General features: G+C 46.8%; 1 protein-coding gene across 1 annotated transcript; it reads left to right on the forward strand.

Moving 5' to 3' along the window:
* Nucleotides 1-8,587: 8,587 nt before the first annotated feature.
* Nucleotides 8,588-10,095, forward strand: LOC140128757 (olfactory receptor 11L1-like). The gene is made up of 2 exons (XM_072150458.1): nucleotides 8,588-8,594; nucleotides 9,191-10,095. Exons 1-2 carry the CDS (start codon nucleotides 8,588-8,590, stop codon nucleotides 10,093-10,095), a joined length of 912 nt encoding a protein of 303 aa, XP_072006559.1.
* Nucleotides 10,096-16,720: the final 6,625 nt, after the last annotated feature.

A 16,720-nucleotide genomic window follows, 5' to 3' on the forward strand; every position in this document is an offset into this window, starting at 1 on the left:
GCAGCGACTCTGTACAGGAGAGACAGGCACTATGCAGTGACTCTGTACAGGAGAGCCAGGTGCTATGCAGTGACTATGTACAGGAGAGCCAGGCACTATACAGGGACTCTGTACAGGAGAGCCAGGTACTATGCAGTGACTCTGTACAGGAGAGCCAGGTACTATGCAGTGACTCTGTAAGGGAGAGCCAGGTGCTATGCAGTGACTATGTACAGGAGAGCCAGGCACTATGCAGGGACTCTGTAAGGGAGAGCCAGGTGCTATGCAGTGACTCTGTAAGGGAGAGCCAGGTGCTATGCAGTGACTATGTACAGGAGAGCCAGGCACTATGCAGTGACTCTGTACAGGAGAGCCAGGTACTATGCAGTGACTCTGTAAGGGAGAGCCAGGTGCTATGCAGTGACTATGTACAGGAGAGCCAGGCACTATACAGGGACTCTGTACAGGAGAGCCAGGTACTATGCAGTGACTCTGTACAGGAGAGCCAGGTACTATGCAGTGACTCTGTACAGGAGAGCCAGGTACTATGCAGTGACTCTGTAAGGGAGACCCAGGTGCTATGCAGTGACTATGTACAGGAGAGCCAGGCACTATGCAGTGACTCTGTACAGGAGAGCCAGGTACTATGCAGTGACTCTGTAAGGGAGAGCCAGGTGCTATGCAGTGACTCTGTAAGGGAGAGCCAGGTGCTATGCAGCGACTCTGTAAGGGAGAGCCAGGTGCTATGCAGCGACTCTGTAAGGGAGAACCAGGCGCTATGCAGCAACTCTGTACAGGAGAGCCAGTTGCTATGTAGCGACTCTGTAAGGGAGAACCAGGCGCTATGCAGCAACTCTGTAAGGGAGAGCCAGGTGCTATGCAGCAACTCTGTAAGGAACTAACATGGCATATTTTAAAAATACATTTTTTCTCTTCGCTCCAAAAGCTCAATTGTGTTTCTTCGATTTTAAACCCCACTGTGTGCCCAACCTGTAGATTATTGCCACTTATGGGGTGTTGCTGGACATGTCTAATAGGTACAGTATTGCCTATAGTAACCAATCAGAGCTCATATTAACCCCTTTGTGCACCAGGACATTCTATAGCATATATAATAATATACTATATATAATATAATACTAACAATCAGACCCTGCAGGGTTAAAGTACCCTGGAGGGTCTGAAATAATGGTAAAACTAATTTTATTTTTTTTTTTAAATATTGAAGAAATTTTAAAATAGTAAAAGTTAAAATCACCCCCTAGATCACATATACCAATAAAGTGTAAAAATCATAAACATGGTAACAGAAAATATAGCCCACGTGTCCAAACTACCGTTTTCCCCCAATTTTTCCATCCATGAATAATTGAATAAAAAATAATTAAAGTCATATAGGTCTCAAATTGTTATTAGTTAATATGTTGTTCTTGTAACATAAGTTAATTTTATTCAACGTGTTCTTAATAGAGATGAGCGAACATACTTGTCCGAGCTTGATGCTTGTTCGGGCATTAGTGTACTCGAAACTGCTCGTTGCTGGGACGAATATTTCGCCAACTCGAGAAAATGAAATCTCCCGCCGTTTTGATTTTTGGCGGCCAGAAACAGAGCCAATGACAAGCCAGGAGACTCTGCACTCCACCAAGCATGACGTGGTACCCTTACACGTCGATAGCAGTGGTTGGCTGGCCTGATCAGGTGACCCTGGAATAGACTAGCCCCTGCCCGCGCTGCTCGGATCATTCTGTGTCTGGATGCCGCCAGGGAGAGAGATGCTGCTGGTCAGGGAAAGCGTTAGGGTGTTCTATTAGCTTACTGTTAGGCAGGAGTGATTCTACAAGAACCCAACAGCCCTTGTTAGGGCTACAATATATATTTTTTTTCTTTGCTTGTGGCTGGGCTTGCTGGCACTAGTAGTGCAGCTAGTACCATATTGTGAGGAATTTGCAGGGAGACTCGCTACCGTTGTGTTTAGCTCTTAGTGACACACATATCCATCTCAAACACCTAAGTGGGACAATTTATTAGGGGTTTGATTGAATAAGGCACAGTCTGCTTTTTCTTTTCTTTTTTTTTTTTTCAAAACTAAAAGTCATCAGGCACAGCACAAAATCCAGTTGTGTGCTGTCAGTGTAGGTTAGAAACTAGCCATAGCAATAGGATAGCATCGTTTTGTTAAATAAACAAAAACAAGAAAAACCACAAAAAAAACAGAAAAAAATATTAACAGTTTACACTTTAAATCTAAAAATGTTGAACCGGAGGGCAAGGGGTGGAGGACGAGGGCGTGGGCGTCCAACTACTGCAGGGGTCAGAGGCCGTGGTCCTGGGCGGGGTGAGACACCACCTGCTGATGAGGGAGCAGGGGAACGCCGCAGAGCTACACTCCCTAGGTTCATGTCTCAAGTTACTGGGATTCATGGTGGAGCACTGTTGAGGCCAGAACAGTGCGAACAGGTGATGTCGTGGATTGCGGACAATGCTTCTAGCCATTTGTCTACCATTCAGTCTTCCACGCAGTCCACCCATGTCACCGAAATCAGCACTCCTCCAGCTCCTCCACCTCAGCCTCCTTCCCTCCAGTCTGCCCCCTCCCAGGAAAATTTGGCATTTGAACCGGCATACTCTGAGGAACTGTTTTCTGGACCCTTCCCAGAGTCACAAACCACTTGTCCGGTTGCTGCTGAGCTCTTTTCCGATGCTCAGGTTTTCCACTGGTCGCAGTCTGTGGGTGATGATGACATTGTTGACGTAGTGAAAGAAGTGTGTAAAGAGGTGTCGGATGATGAGGAGACACGGTTGTCAGACAGTGGTGAAGTTGTTGTCAGGGCAGGAAGTCCGAGGGGGGAGCAGACTGAGGGATCGGAGGATGATGAGGTGACAGACCCAAGCTGGGTTGATAGGCCGGGTGAACACAGTGCTTCTGAGACGGAGGTGAGTCCTCGACGAGAACAGGTTGGAAAAGGCAGTGGTGGAGCCAGACGGAGAGGCAGGGCCAGAGCTGGTGCATCAGCGCCAAATGTTTCACGTAGTGAAGCTCCCTTGGCGAGGGCTAGATTTTCGGAATTCTGGAGGTTCTTTAAAGAAACAACGGATGACCGACGGACTATGGTGTGCAACCTGTGCCACACCAGGATCAGCAGGGGTTCCACCACAACTAGCTTAACCACCACCAGTATGCGCAGGCATATGAATGTTAAACACCCCACTCAATGGCACCAAGCCCGTTCACCTCCGGCCGGGCACACCACTGCTCCTTCCCCTGTGTCATTTGCTGCCTCTGCTAGTCAGCCCCCTGCCCAGGACCCCGGCCCAAACATCTCCCGTGTGAAAACCACACCTTCGCCTCCATGATCCTCCACAGCATCCACCAATGTTTCCTTGCGCAGCGTTCAGCTGTCTATACTGGAGCTGGAGCTGGAGCGCAAGAAATACAGTGCAACCCACCCACACACCCAAGCCCTCAACGTCCACATGCGGCGCATCTGTGTGCATTTCAGGAAGTCCAGCATAGATGCTGCCACTCTCAGGGCAGCGCAGCGCCGCCTCCAACTGCCCGCTCACCAACTGTTGTGCGACATGCCCACGAGGTTGAATTCAACATTAACCATGTTATCAAGAGTTTACCAGCAGCGCCGAGCGATTGTAGACTGCCAGATGTCAACTTCCACAAGAACTGATAGTCAGGTCAGTTGGCTTCCTCAAGTCTACAATGAGGAGTGGATGTGGATGTCTGATATCTGTCAGGTGCTGAGTAACTTTGAGGAGTCAACACAGATGGTCAGTGGCAATGCCACCATCATCAGCCTCACCATTCAGCTGCTTGGCCTGTTGAAAAACTCTCTGGTCAGCATGAAGTCAGATACTTTGCGCTCGACACAAGAGACGGGGGAAGAAGATTCCCTTGTTGACAGCCAAAGCACCCTCGGGTCTGTTTCTCAGCGTATATCGGAGGAGGTGGAGGAGGATGAGGAGGAAGAGGAGGAGAATGTTGGCGAGACAGAAGAGGGGAGCATTGTTGAGTCCTTCACTGTTCAGCGTGTATGGGCAGAGGAAGAGGAGTTGGAGGAGGGGGAAATGGACAGTCAGGCCAGTAAGGGGAGTGAATTCTTGCGCGTTGGGACTCTGGTGCATATGGCAGATTTCATGCTAGGCTGCCTATCCCGTGACCCTCGCGTTCAAAGAATTTATTCCAGCACCGATTACTGGGTATTTACTCTCCTGGACCCACGGTACAAGCAAAATCTTTCCACTCTCATCCCTGGAGAGGAAAGGAGTGTGAGAATGCATGAATACCAGCAGGCCCTGGTGCACAAGCTGAAACAGTATTTCCCTTCTGACAGCGCTAGCTGCAGAGGGCGTACTTCTGCAGGACAAGTAGCGAGGGAGAGTAGGCGAGCAGGCAGCTTGTCCAGCACTGGCAGGGGTACACTTTACAAGGCCTTTGCCAGTTTTATGTCACCCCAGCAAGACACTGTCACCTGTCCCCAGTCTCGGCAGAGTAGGGCTGATCTTTACAGAAAGATGGTGAGGGAGTACGTAGCTGACCATACCATCGTCCTAAATGATCACACAGCTCCCTACAACTACTGGGTTTCAAAGCTGGACCTATGGCACGAACTGGCGCTGTACGCCTTGGAGGTTCTTGCCTGCCCTGCCGCTAGCGTGTTGTCCGAGCGGGTTTTCAGTGCAGCTGGTGGCATCATCACCGATAAGCGTACACGCCTGTCGACTGACAGCGCTGACAGGCTGACGCTTATCAAGATGAATAAAGCCTGGATTTCTCAGGATTTCCATTCTCCACCAGGTGAAAGAAGCTCAACCTGAATAATGTATGCACATTTTCCTCCTTCTCCTCCTCTTTGTACACTTAAGCAGAGGAAACTGCCTATTTTTTGCCAGGGCCAACAAGCTATAGCTATAGTACTCTATGTATTTAATTTTTCTGGAGGGCCACCTACCCGGTCCTCTGTTTTAAACAATTTTTGGGAGTGCCACATACAGGCACTCAATCTATGTAATTTTTCTGGAGGACCAGCTACCCGCTCCTCTGGTTTGAAAACTTTTTTGGACTGCCACATACAGGCACTATCCAAATTTAATTGTCTCCATAGCAGCCTCCAAATGTCGTCTTTATAGCTGCCTCCACACGTTGTCTCCATTGCTACCTCCACACATCATCACTATAGCTGCCTCCCAAAGTCGTCTATATAGCTGCCTCCATACATCGTCCCCTTATCTAACGAGCTGTGTCAGGCAGAATTTTGGGTTGTTTTCATGGCTTCCACATCAAACTTGTTAACTTTGTCGCCACCCTGCTGTGTTATCCACAAAATATGCTGGCAAGCTTTCATTATTTACCGATATTACTTAAGCGTTTCTTGCGCATCTCTTTACATTCCCCTCACCCGCCATAACCCAAACTTATAAGAACACTACTACACTTGATCTTATACAAAAGGTTCTTAGAAGTTCTGTTTGGGGAGGAGCCGAGAGACAGGGGCTTGGACAGGCGAAAGCTCGCCTGGCAGCGGACCGCCAGCTCCATCCCAAGATTCAACTAACATAGTTTTAACTGCAGCACCCTTAATTTACTACTACCTTACTGCCTCCATACATGGTCCCCTTATCAAACGAGCTGTGTCAGGCAGAATTTTAGGGTGTTTCACCAGATACATAATGGAACTCGGCCCATCTGTCGCCGCCATGCTGGAGACCTGAAGTTGCAATCATAGCAGCGCAATATGGATGCCCAATACTGTCGGTCTTAATCATGGAACCATTTCCGAAAAAACAATTAAAATAGAACCGCTATGCTATTCCATTATTCCTAGGTGAAATATTCAAATGACCCCGCCTGCTTTGAAAATGATCATTTTTTCAAAGTAAATGCTTCTTACGCTATTTACCGATATTATTTAAGCGTTTCTTGCGCATCTCTTTACATTCCCCTCACCCGCCATATAACCCAAACTTCTAAGAACACTACTACACTTGATCTTATACAAAAGGTTCTAAGAAGTACTGTTTGGGGAGGAGCCGAGAGACAGGGGCTTGGACAGGCGCAAGCTCGCCTGGCAGCGGACCGCCAGCTCCATCCCAAGATTAGGCAGCCTCAGAGGCATCCATGCATGCTGCCCCTGCTGTTTCCTGCCCATTTTGCATCCAAGATCCTCCACAGCGTCCACCAATGTCTCCATGCGCAACTTTCAACTCTCTATACCCCAGACGCTGGAGCGCGAGAGGATATACAGCACATCATCCCCTTATCAAATGAGCTGTGTCAGGCAGAATTTTCAGGTGTTTCACCAGATACATAATGGAACTCGGCCCATCTGTCGCCGCCATGCTGGAGACCTGAAGTTGCAATCATAGCAGCGCAATATGGATGCCCCATACTGTCACTCTTAATCATGGAAGTCGTCTACATGGCTGCCTCCACATGTCGCCCCCTTATCAATCGAGCTGTGTCAGGCTAATTTTTCGGGTGTTTCACCAGATACGTTATGGAACTTGGTCACTATGTCGCCACCATGCTGTGTTATCGACTAAGTATACCGTCAACCTTTTGTTCACATAGGAAATCATTTCAGCGCTTCTTGCTCACCTTTGGTTCCTCTCTGCCACCCATTGGTTTGAAGCCTGAGTCCATTTAGGGTATATCCCCATGCAACTCTCTAGCCTGCTGCCGCTGCCTCTGCCTCTGCATGCCATCCCCTATAGTGTCAGGGTCAATTATTGGATGTTTTAGATGCTATCTAGCCTCATTCGGTCACTCTGTCATGGCCATGCTGTTGCCAATAATTTTGGCATAATGGTGCGATTAAGCAGCCTCAGAGGCATCCATGCATGCTGCCCCTGCTGTTCCCTGTCCATTTCCGTGGTGTTTCCATCATTTTCTGAGGTTCCCAGGTGTTTGGCCAAGCTTCCCTGTGCAGACCCTTGGTCTCCTTTAAAAATGCTCGAGTCTCCCATTGACTTCAATGGGGCTCGTTATTCGAGATGAGCACTCGAGCATCGGGAAAAGTTTGTCTCGAATAACGAGCACCCGAGCATTTTAGTGCTCGCTCATCTCTAACAATCTGTATTAAAAAGTAATTGACCAAAACATTTGTAATTTTCTCATTTGGTTTGGGCAACACATTGCCCTTTGCCATAGGCTGCGAATGCATAGCACATGGAAACCTATATACTGACCAGTAGCCGGTCACGGAGGACAGGGGAGACATGTGACCACTGTGACCCAGGTGATAAAAAGACATAGATGAAACAATTAGAGATGAGCGAGCACTAAAATGCTCGGGTGTTCGTTATTCCAGACAAACTTTTCCAGATGCTCGAGTGCTCGTACCGAATAACGAGCCCCATTGAAGTCAATGGGAGACCCGAGCATTTTTTTGCTAAAACAGAACAGTAAAAGAACATTGCTTAATTACATATTCCAGATGTTTCCTGATGTTTTGCTTGTTAGAACACATTGAAATAACACTATTCTTCACTTTCCAGGTGTGCGCGCGTGTCTCCGAACCTATCGGAAGACAAGCACGAACACCTGCAATGTGAAGAATAGAATAAAAACATTATAAACAGTGAATACAGGAGCTTTTAAGTGCAGAACACATTGAAAGTACAATATTCTTCACATTCCAGATGTTCGTGCACATCTCCGAACCTAGCGGGAGACACGCGCGCACACCTGCAAAGTGAGGAATAGTGTTATTTCATTGTGTTCTTACAAGCAAAACATCAGGAAACATCTGGAATATTTTATTAAACAATAAAAACACTGTTCTTCACTAAATTTAATGCTCGATCGCGAGCAGGGGAAATATTCGTCCGAGTAACGAGCCGGTCCGAGTATGCTAATACTCCACCGAGCAGTATACTCGCTCATCTCTAGAAAAAATACATTAGGATTGAAATGTCTGTATCAGTGACTGATGAGGAAACTTTTTTTAGGCAATACTTGAAGGTGTTCTCATTGAGATTGAATTCAAAACATACAGAAAATGAAGTTTACTTTTTGTCAAGAAAATTAATTCAGCAAAGATATGAAACTTGAGAAAATGTATCAACTTTTACAACTTCAGCATTACAGATCCTAAAAATGTCACATCACACTCCCCGGAGGCCAATACCAGGAGACTTGGCAAAGCATAAAGAGTCATCTCAGGTCTTTGTGCCGAGCCGCGTCGCGTCCTGACAATGCACCATCTCCGTATTACACTACATTGCACCTGATCTCTAATTATCAGCCCGATTGCTGAGACTTTTGGGTGGCTCAGTATAAGCAGTGACATTCCTGCTGGCGACTCTTCCGGATATGGTGAGTACTGAGGCCGATGGGTCGTAGGGTTCATGTATTATAGGAGAATAAAACAAGACGACTTTCTCCTGTAACAGGAATATCACTAGGATCACAGAGTGTAAAAGATCTTTCCATGTCCTCACTATTTTCTGTATCATTATAATTGTTGATCCCCTTAAAATATGTTTTTATACATATTTATTAATCATTGTATTTACTAACATCATCAATAGTGATTTATCTAATGTGTCAGAGAATTCCGGTTACTGACTTATAAATACATCTATTCCGCGCACCATGAACGGTAATAAGTGATTGAACCCTGCTTTCATTTCTCTAGACCTTTAGGTCGCTGCTCGTTAGAGATACTATGTTTGTTAATAACAGATCTTCAGAGATCTTCCTCCATCACTTTGGTTTTGCAATTTTATAAATGAAAGAAAAAAGAGTTGTGATTGTTTTACATTTCACTTATGTTCATCTTACATAGTTACATAGTCTATATGGTTAAAACAAAGACACATGTCCGTCAAGTTCAACCAATGTAGAAAATAAACTTCCCATTTACTAAACCAGAGAGTGACACCATGTTCTACATAAAACACTGGGATCTGTAATTTCTAATCTTCAGTACATCACACAGTGCACAGATGTGACTGGAGACATTGTAGTATGTTGTATCCCTGGTGGCACTGCAGGAGATAACCACATGCTTGCACGTAGACCAACAGCAGATCCAGAGCTCATGTACCAAACACTGTGGTTTTGGGTCCCCAAAATTGAACCCAGATTTACCAGAGATTAAAAACTAATTTCCTATGATTATCTTTCTTTATTTAATTCTTTTGGTTTTTCTACAGTTTCAATTTATGCTCAACATCTCCAATGTCCATCTTACAGGATTCCCAGGTCTTCGGGACCTCAAGTATCTGCTCTTCGTCTTTCTGTTCCTCATGTTTTGCCTGATAATAGTTGGAAACCTTTTGATTATTGTTCTGATCTATCTGAGCAGAAACCTCCATTCTCCCATGTACTTCTTCCTCACACAGTTGTCCCTATCTGACATCTTACTGGCCACGGACATCATTCCCAATACACTTAGCGTGGTTCTTCATGAAGGGGCCACCATGTCCTTCACCGGCTGCCTGGTGCAGTTTAATTTTTTTGCCATTGCCGAATGTACTGAGTGTCTTCTCCTGACTGTGATGTCCTATGACCGCTATATGGCCATCTGCCACCCCCTCCACTATAATATTACCATCAATGAGTCATTTTGTATGAAATCTGTGGTCGCAGCCTGGATTGTCAGCTTCTTTATGAGTTTGATGGAGGAGTTAGGCTTCTGCAGGCTTCAGTTCTGTGGACCCAATGCCATTGACCATTTCTTTTGTGACTACACACCTATTGTGGAGCTTTCATGCTCAGATACCTTCACACTTCAGATCCAGACATTTGTACTAGGGATTTGCGTAATTGCTTGTCCATTTCTGCTCACAATGGCCTCCTATGTATATATTATATTCACCATCCTGAAAATCCAATCACAAAGCGGGAGACAGAAAGCCTTCCTCACCTGCAGCTCACACCTGACTGTGGTCTCCATATTTTTTGGAACATTGATATCAGTTTATGTGGTTCCAAAAAGAGGACATTTGTTAATTGTGGGTAAGATCAATTCCCTTCTCTACACGGTGGTGACTCCATTACTGAACCCGGTGATTTATAGTCTGAGGAACAGAGACTTCATGGAGGCCTTCACCAATCTGAAAAACTCTGACATCTTTTTACCATTATTTATTAGTTAATATGTAAAAGGAATCTGGTGCTAGAACCAGTAGCACAATGATTAATGATTAATTATTTTAGATGATGATAGACAAGAGAGTTTCGGACCAAATATGAAGCTAAGGTTGTTGGTTCAGTAACTCTTTGTGTGATCCAGCAGATACACAGAGCAAGTTTGTGGGACCCAACTTCCCCCTGGATCACCAGTCTAACAAACACTTCTTCTACTTACAGTCCATTGTATTAGTATTTACAGGGGTAGAACAAAGAAACTAGAACAGATTTTATACTTTCTAGATAATGACTCAGCCGCCTCCCACCGTTGGCACTGATCGGGGTTGATAACTTTTCTGATGCTGCCAGCAATGCATGCTGTTAGCATGTGTGTGCCGCTATGTAAACACCAGCATAATCTGCATTTACCCGAGGATCATCGCATGGGAATGACGCTCAAGGTGTTTGAAGGAAACACCCCTGAACATTACCAGTAATGCTCAGGGGTGTTACCAGTGAGGGGGGGGGGTCAATGTGCAGATTTGGTATGAGTATGCTCTCCACCTACCCAAGTCATCCCTACCCCTGAAAATTGACAGCACACATTAGGATATAGGACCTATAGACCGATCATCAATTAGCCTGTACTGATTCACAATAAATACTACACTTGCTGAATTTTGCAGTAGCCTATAAACATGCAGATTTTATATTGAGGTCAAGAACTATTGGACCCAGGATGCCAACATCGACAGAGAACTGAATAAAAATCTATAATCAAGTGAACCCCCCCCCCTTCTTCCCAAAAAAAAAGTCTCACCCGGGTTTGGCACCCTAAGGGGATCAGAGCTGTAAATGTCGCTCATTGGGCCTGTAGGACTAAGGCGATTTAGCCCATGAATTCAACAATCATCTTCTTAAAACAACTTTGAGGCACCTCCGATTATTGATGAGAACATATCTAGCAGGAAGGGGGTCTCCTTTGCAGTGAGGATGTGCCCATGAGTGTATTTTATCTTTACTGTTTGGAACACTACTTTATACCACTCTTGTCTGTCTTAATTCATTTCCACCACACCATCTTCTTTTTTTCACTAAGTAAACACCTTAGCGCTCCATGTCCAATATATATCAGATTCTGAGCGCAGGGTGACAGAACAGGGGTGGTCCTGGAATCCCCCGATGAGATCACAGGATCTAATTGGTCCTGTGATGTAGATCAGCATTATTGACCAGTCAATACAGACTGGCCAATGACAGCAATCTATGACGATGGGGGGAGATGTTACTAGCCCCCTGCCCTCCAACATTGCCATTTTGTTTTTTGTTGTGTTAAAGATAGGAGTGCTAGTGATTTGTCCCCATTACTGTTCCCAAAACACACTATTATTCCCCAACTGTCCATTTTTGGCTTCCATTCACAAGCGCACTTTTAAGTGTGATCTAATAGGAGTAGTAGTAGTTGTTTGGAGGAGTAATAGTTGTGTGAAAGAGGAGAAGTGTTGTGGGGGAATTGTCACACAGAGGTGTAGTAGTCATCTGGAAGAGTAGTAGTCGTGCAGAGGAGTAGAAGTTGTGCGTAGGAGTCGTAGTTGTGCGGAGGAGTAGAAGTCATGTGGAGGAGTAGTATTTATGTAAAGTACTAGTAGTCGTGTGGAGGAGTAGTAGGCTTGTGGAGAAGTAGTCATGCAGAGGAGTAGTAGTCATCCGTAGGATTAGTAGCCGCGTGGAGGAGTAGTATTCATGTTGAGGAGTAGTAGTCTTGTGGAGGAGTAGTCATGCGGCCGAGTAGTAGTCATGTGGAGGAGTAGCAGGTGTGTAGAGGAGGATTAGATGTGTGGAGGAGTAGTCATGCGGAAGAGTAGTTGTCATGTGGAGAGGTAGTTGTAGTCGTATGGAGTAGTAGTAGTCATGTGGAGGAGTAGTATTCATGTTGAGGAGTAGTAGTCTTGTGGAGGAGTAGTCATGCGGCCGAGTAGTAGTCATGTGGAGGAGTAGCAGGCGTGTAGAGGAGGATTAGATGTGTGGAGGAGTAGTCATGCGGAAGAGTAGTTGTCATGTGGAGAGGTAGTTGTAGTCGTGTGGAAAGGTAGTAGTCTTGTGGAGAAGTAGTCATGCAGAGGAGTAGTAGTCATCCGTAGGATTAGTAGCCATGTGGAGGAGTAGTATTCATGTTGAGGAGTAGTAGTCTTGTGGAGGAGGAGTAGTCATGCGGCCGAGTAGTAGTCATGTGGAGGAGTAGCAGGCGTGCAAAGGAGGATTAGATGTGTGGAGGAGTAGTCATGCGGAAGAGTAGTTGTCATGTGGAGAGGTAGTTGTAGTCGTATGGAGTAGTAGTAGTCATGTGGAGGAGTAGTAGTCTTGTGGAGGAATTGTCATGTGGTGGAGTAGTAGTCGTGCAGAGTAGTAGCTCTGCGTAGAAGTCGTAGTTGTGTGGAGGAGTAGAAGTCCTGTGGAGGAGTAGTATTTCTGTAGTGTACTAGTAGTCATGGGGAAAGGTAGTAGTCTTGTGGAGAAGTAGTCATGCAGAGGAGTAGTAGTCATCCGTAGGATTAGTAGCCATGTGGAGGAGTAGTATTCATGTTGAGGAGTAGTAGTCTTGTGGAGGAGGAGTAGTCATGCGGCCGAGTAGTAGTCATGTGGAGGAGTAGCAGGCGTGCAAAGGAGGATTAGATATGTGGAGGAGTAGTCATGCGGAAGAGTAGTTGTCATGTGGAGAAGTAGTTGTAGTCGTATGGAGTAGTAGTAGTCATGTGGAGGAGTAGTAGTCTTGTGGAGGAGTTGTCATGATGTGGAATAGTAGTCGTGCAGAGTAGTAGCTGTGTGTAGAAGTTGTAGTTGTGTGGAGGAGTAGAAGTCATGTGGAGGAGTAGTATTTCTGTAGTGTACTAGTAGTCATGGGGAAAGGTAGTAGTCTTATGGAGAAGTAGTCATGCAGAGGAGTAGTAGTCATCCGTAGGAGTAGTAGCCCTCTGGAGGAGTTGTAGTCATGTGGAGGAGGATTAGTTGTGTGAAAGAGTAGTAGTTGTGTATAGCAGTAATAGTTGTGTAGAGGAATAGTATTCGTGTTGAGGAGTAGTAGTCTTGTGGTGGAAGAGTAGTCATGCAGCAGAGTAGTAGTCATGTGGAGGACTACCAGTCGTGTAGAGGAGGATTAGATTTGTGGAGGAGTAGTCGTGCAGAGGAGTAGTTGTCATGTGGAGGAGTAGTTGTAGTCGTATGGAGTAATAGTAGTCATGTGGAGGAGTAGTAGTCTGGTGGAGGAGTTGTCATGCGGTGGAGTAGCAGTTTTTTGGTGAAGTAGTAGTAGTGTGGAGGAGGATTAGTCGTGTGGAGGAGCATTAGTCGTGTGGAGGAGTAGTACTCATGTGGAGGAGTAGTAGTCTTTTTGAGTAGGAGTAGCCATGTGGAGGAGTAGTAGACGTGTAGAGGAGGATCAGTCGTGTGGAGAAATAGTAGTTTTGTGGAGGTGTAGTAGTCTTGTGGAGGAGCAGTAGTCTTATGGAGGACTAGTAGCAGTGTGGAGGAGTAGTATTTGTGTAGAGGAGTTGTCAGCATGTAGAGGTATAGTTGCAGTATGCACAAGTTTGTATACTATTCCTCTCATCGTCCATTTTTCCCTATTATAGGTTAGGGAAAATCATGGCCCAGAAATTGTAAACAACATTGGAGGCATATCGCTTCCAATACCGGATCCCCTAGTGGGGACGAATGTCTATTTTATTTGTCCACCTCATCCTCCCAAAGTGACCCCTTGGGAACCAGCAAAAAGGCGCTTTCGTACTAGTGATGAAGTGCCTGGGACTTATGACCCCACATGGGTGACCTCCAGTAACTATGTGCCTCAGGTTCCTGATTTTACGTCCAGTCCTGGGATAGACAGAAACATGACGGGGCTCAGACCAGTGGACTTTTTAAAGTAATGTTTTAGTGAGGACCTAATTGGTATGATAGAATCCCAGACCAATCTTTATGCTGCACAACATTTTGCCCCAAACCCCACTTCTTTTTATGCGCAACCTCACAGGTGGACTCCTGTCAGTTCAGCAGAGATTGAGTAATATTGTGGCATAATACTTCTTTTGGTACTGGTAAAAAAGTCCAAAATCAGTGCATCAAGGTACATTTATAAGTTCAGGGTATATGAAGGGAAGGACTCTAGAATTGTGCCCCCAGAATGCCCCCCAGAATTGCTGGAAAGATAGCGTGGGATTTGGTGCACCCACTACTAGACCAGGGCTACCACCTCTACGTACACCATTTTACACCAGCACTACCCTGTTTAACAGCCTAACTTCCAGAAAAACTCTGGCATGTGGCATTGTTAGAAGTAATCAAAGAGGTCTCCCAAAGTCGCTGCTAGGGGAAAAGCTCAGAAGGCACGAGAGCCGGGCATTATGTAATGCCCCTGTACAGCAAAGCCAGGCACTATGCAGCGACTCTGTACAGGAGAGACAGGCACTATGCAGTGACTCTGTACAGGAGAGCCAGGTGCTATGCAGTGACTCTGTACGAGAGAGAGGCACTATGCAGTGACTCTGTACAGGAGAGACAGGCACTATGCAGGGACTCTGTACAGGAGAGCCAGGTGCTATGCAGTGACTCTGTAAGGGAGAGCCAGGTACTATGCAGCGACTCTGTAAGGGTGAGCCAGGTGCTATGCAGCAACTCTGTACAGGAGAGACAGGCAATATGCAGCAACTGTGTACAGGAGAGCCAGGTGCTATGCAGTGACTCTGTAAGGGAGAGCCAGGTGCTATGCAGTGACTCTGTAAGGGAGAGCCAGGTGCTATGCAGCGACTCTGTAAGGGTGAGCCAGGTGCTATGCAGCAACTCTGTACAGGAGAGACAGGCAATATGCAGCAACTGTGTACAGGAGAGCCAGGTGCTATGCAGCGACTCTGTACAGGAGAGACAGGCACTATGCAGTGACTCTGTAAGGGAGAGACAGGCACTATGCAGGGACTCTGTAAGGGAGAGCCAGGTGCTATGCAGTGACTCTGTAAGGGAGAGCCAGGTGCTATGCAGTGACTATGTACAGGAGAGCCAGGCACTATGCAGTGACTCTGTACAGGAGAGACAGGCACTATGCAGGGACTCTGTACAGGAGAGCCAGGTACTATGCAGTGACTCTGTACAGGAGAGCCAGGTACTATGCAGTGACTCTGTAAGGGAGAGCCAGGTGCTATGCAGCGACTCTGTAAGGGAGAGCCAGGCGCTATGCAGCGACTCTGTAAGGGAGAGCCAGGCGCTATGCAGCAACTCTGTAAGGGTGAGCCAGGTTCTATGCAGCAACTCTGTACAGGAGAGACAGGCAATATGCAGGGACTCTGTACAGGAGAGCCGGGCACTATGCAGCGACTCTGTACAGGAGAGACAGGCACTATGCAGCAACTCTGTACAGGAGAGACAGGCAATATGCAGCAACTCTGTACAGGAGAGCCAGGTGCTATGCAGCGACTCTGTAAGGGAGAGACAGGCACTATGCAGTGACTCTGTACAGGAGAGACAGGCACTATTCAGGGACTCTGTACAGGAGAGCCAGGTACTATGCAGTGACTCTGTACAGGAGAGCCAGGTACTATGCAGTGACTCTGTAAGGGAGAGCCAGGTGCTATGCAGCGACTCTGTAAGGGAGAGCCAGGCGCTATGCAGCAACTCTGTACAGGAGAGACAGGCAATATGCAGGGACTCTGTACAGGAGAGCCAGGCACTATGCAGCAACTCTGTACAGGAGAGACAGGCAATATGCAGCAACTCTGTACAGGAGAGCCAGGTGCTATGCAGTGACTATGTACAGGAGAGCCAGGCACTATGCAGCGACTCTGTACAGGAGAGACAGACACTATGCAGTGACTCTGTACAGGAGAGCCAGGTGCTATGCAGTGACTATGTACAGGAGAGCTGGGCACTATGCAGCGACTCTGTACATAAGAGCCGGGCACTATACAGGGACTCTGTACAGGAGAGCCAGGTACTATGCAGTGACTCTGTACAGGAGAGCCAGGTACTATGCAGTGACTCTGTAAGGGAGAGCCAGGCACTATGCAGTGACTCTGTACAGGAGAGCCAGGTACTATGCAGGGACTCTGTAAGGGAGAGCCAGGTGCTATGCAGTGACTATGTACAGGAGAGCCAGGCACTATGCAGTGACTCTGTACAGGAGAGCCAGGTACTATGCAGTGACTCTGTAAGGGAGAGCCAGGTGCTATGCAGTGACTATGTACAGGAGAGCCAGGCACTATACAGGGACTCTGTACAGGAGAGCCAGGTACTATGCAGTGACTCTGTACAGGAGAGCCAGGTACTATGCAGTGACTCTGTAAGGGAGAGCCAGGTGCTATGCAGTGACTATGTACAGGAGAGCCAGGCACTATGCAGTGACTCTGTACAGGAGAGCCAGGTACTATGCATTGACTCTGTAAGGGAGAGCCAGGTGCTATGCAGTGACTCTGTAAGGGAGAGCCAGGTACTATGCAGTGACTCTGTAAGGGAGAGCCAGGTGCTATGCAGTGACTCTGTAAGGGAGAGCCAGGTACTATGCAGGGACTCTGTAAGGGAGAGCCAGGTGCTATGCAGTGACTCTGTAAGGGAGAGCCAGGTGCTATGCAGCGACTCTGTAAGGGAGAGTCAGGCGCTATGCAGCAACTC

Source organism: Engystomops pustulosus, chromosome 4, assembly GCF_040894005.1.
Source record: "Engystomops pustulosus chromosome 4, aEngPut4.maternal, whole genome shotgun sequence".
Classification (NCBI taxonomy): Eukaryota; Metazoa; Chordata; class Amphibia; order Anura; family Leptodactylidae; genus Engystomops; species Engystomops pustulosus.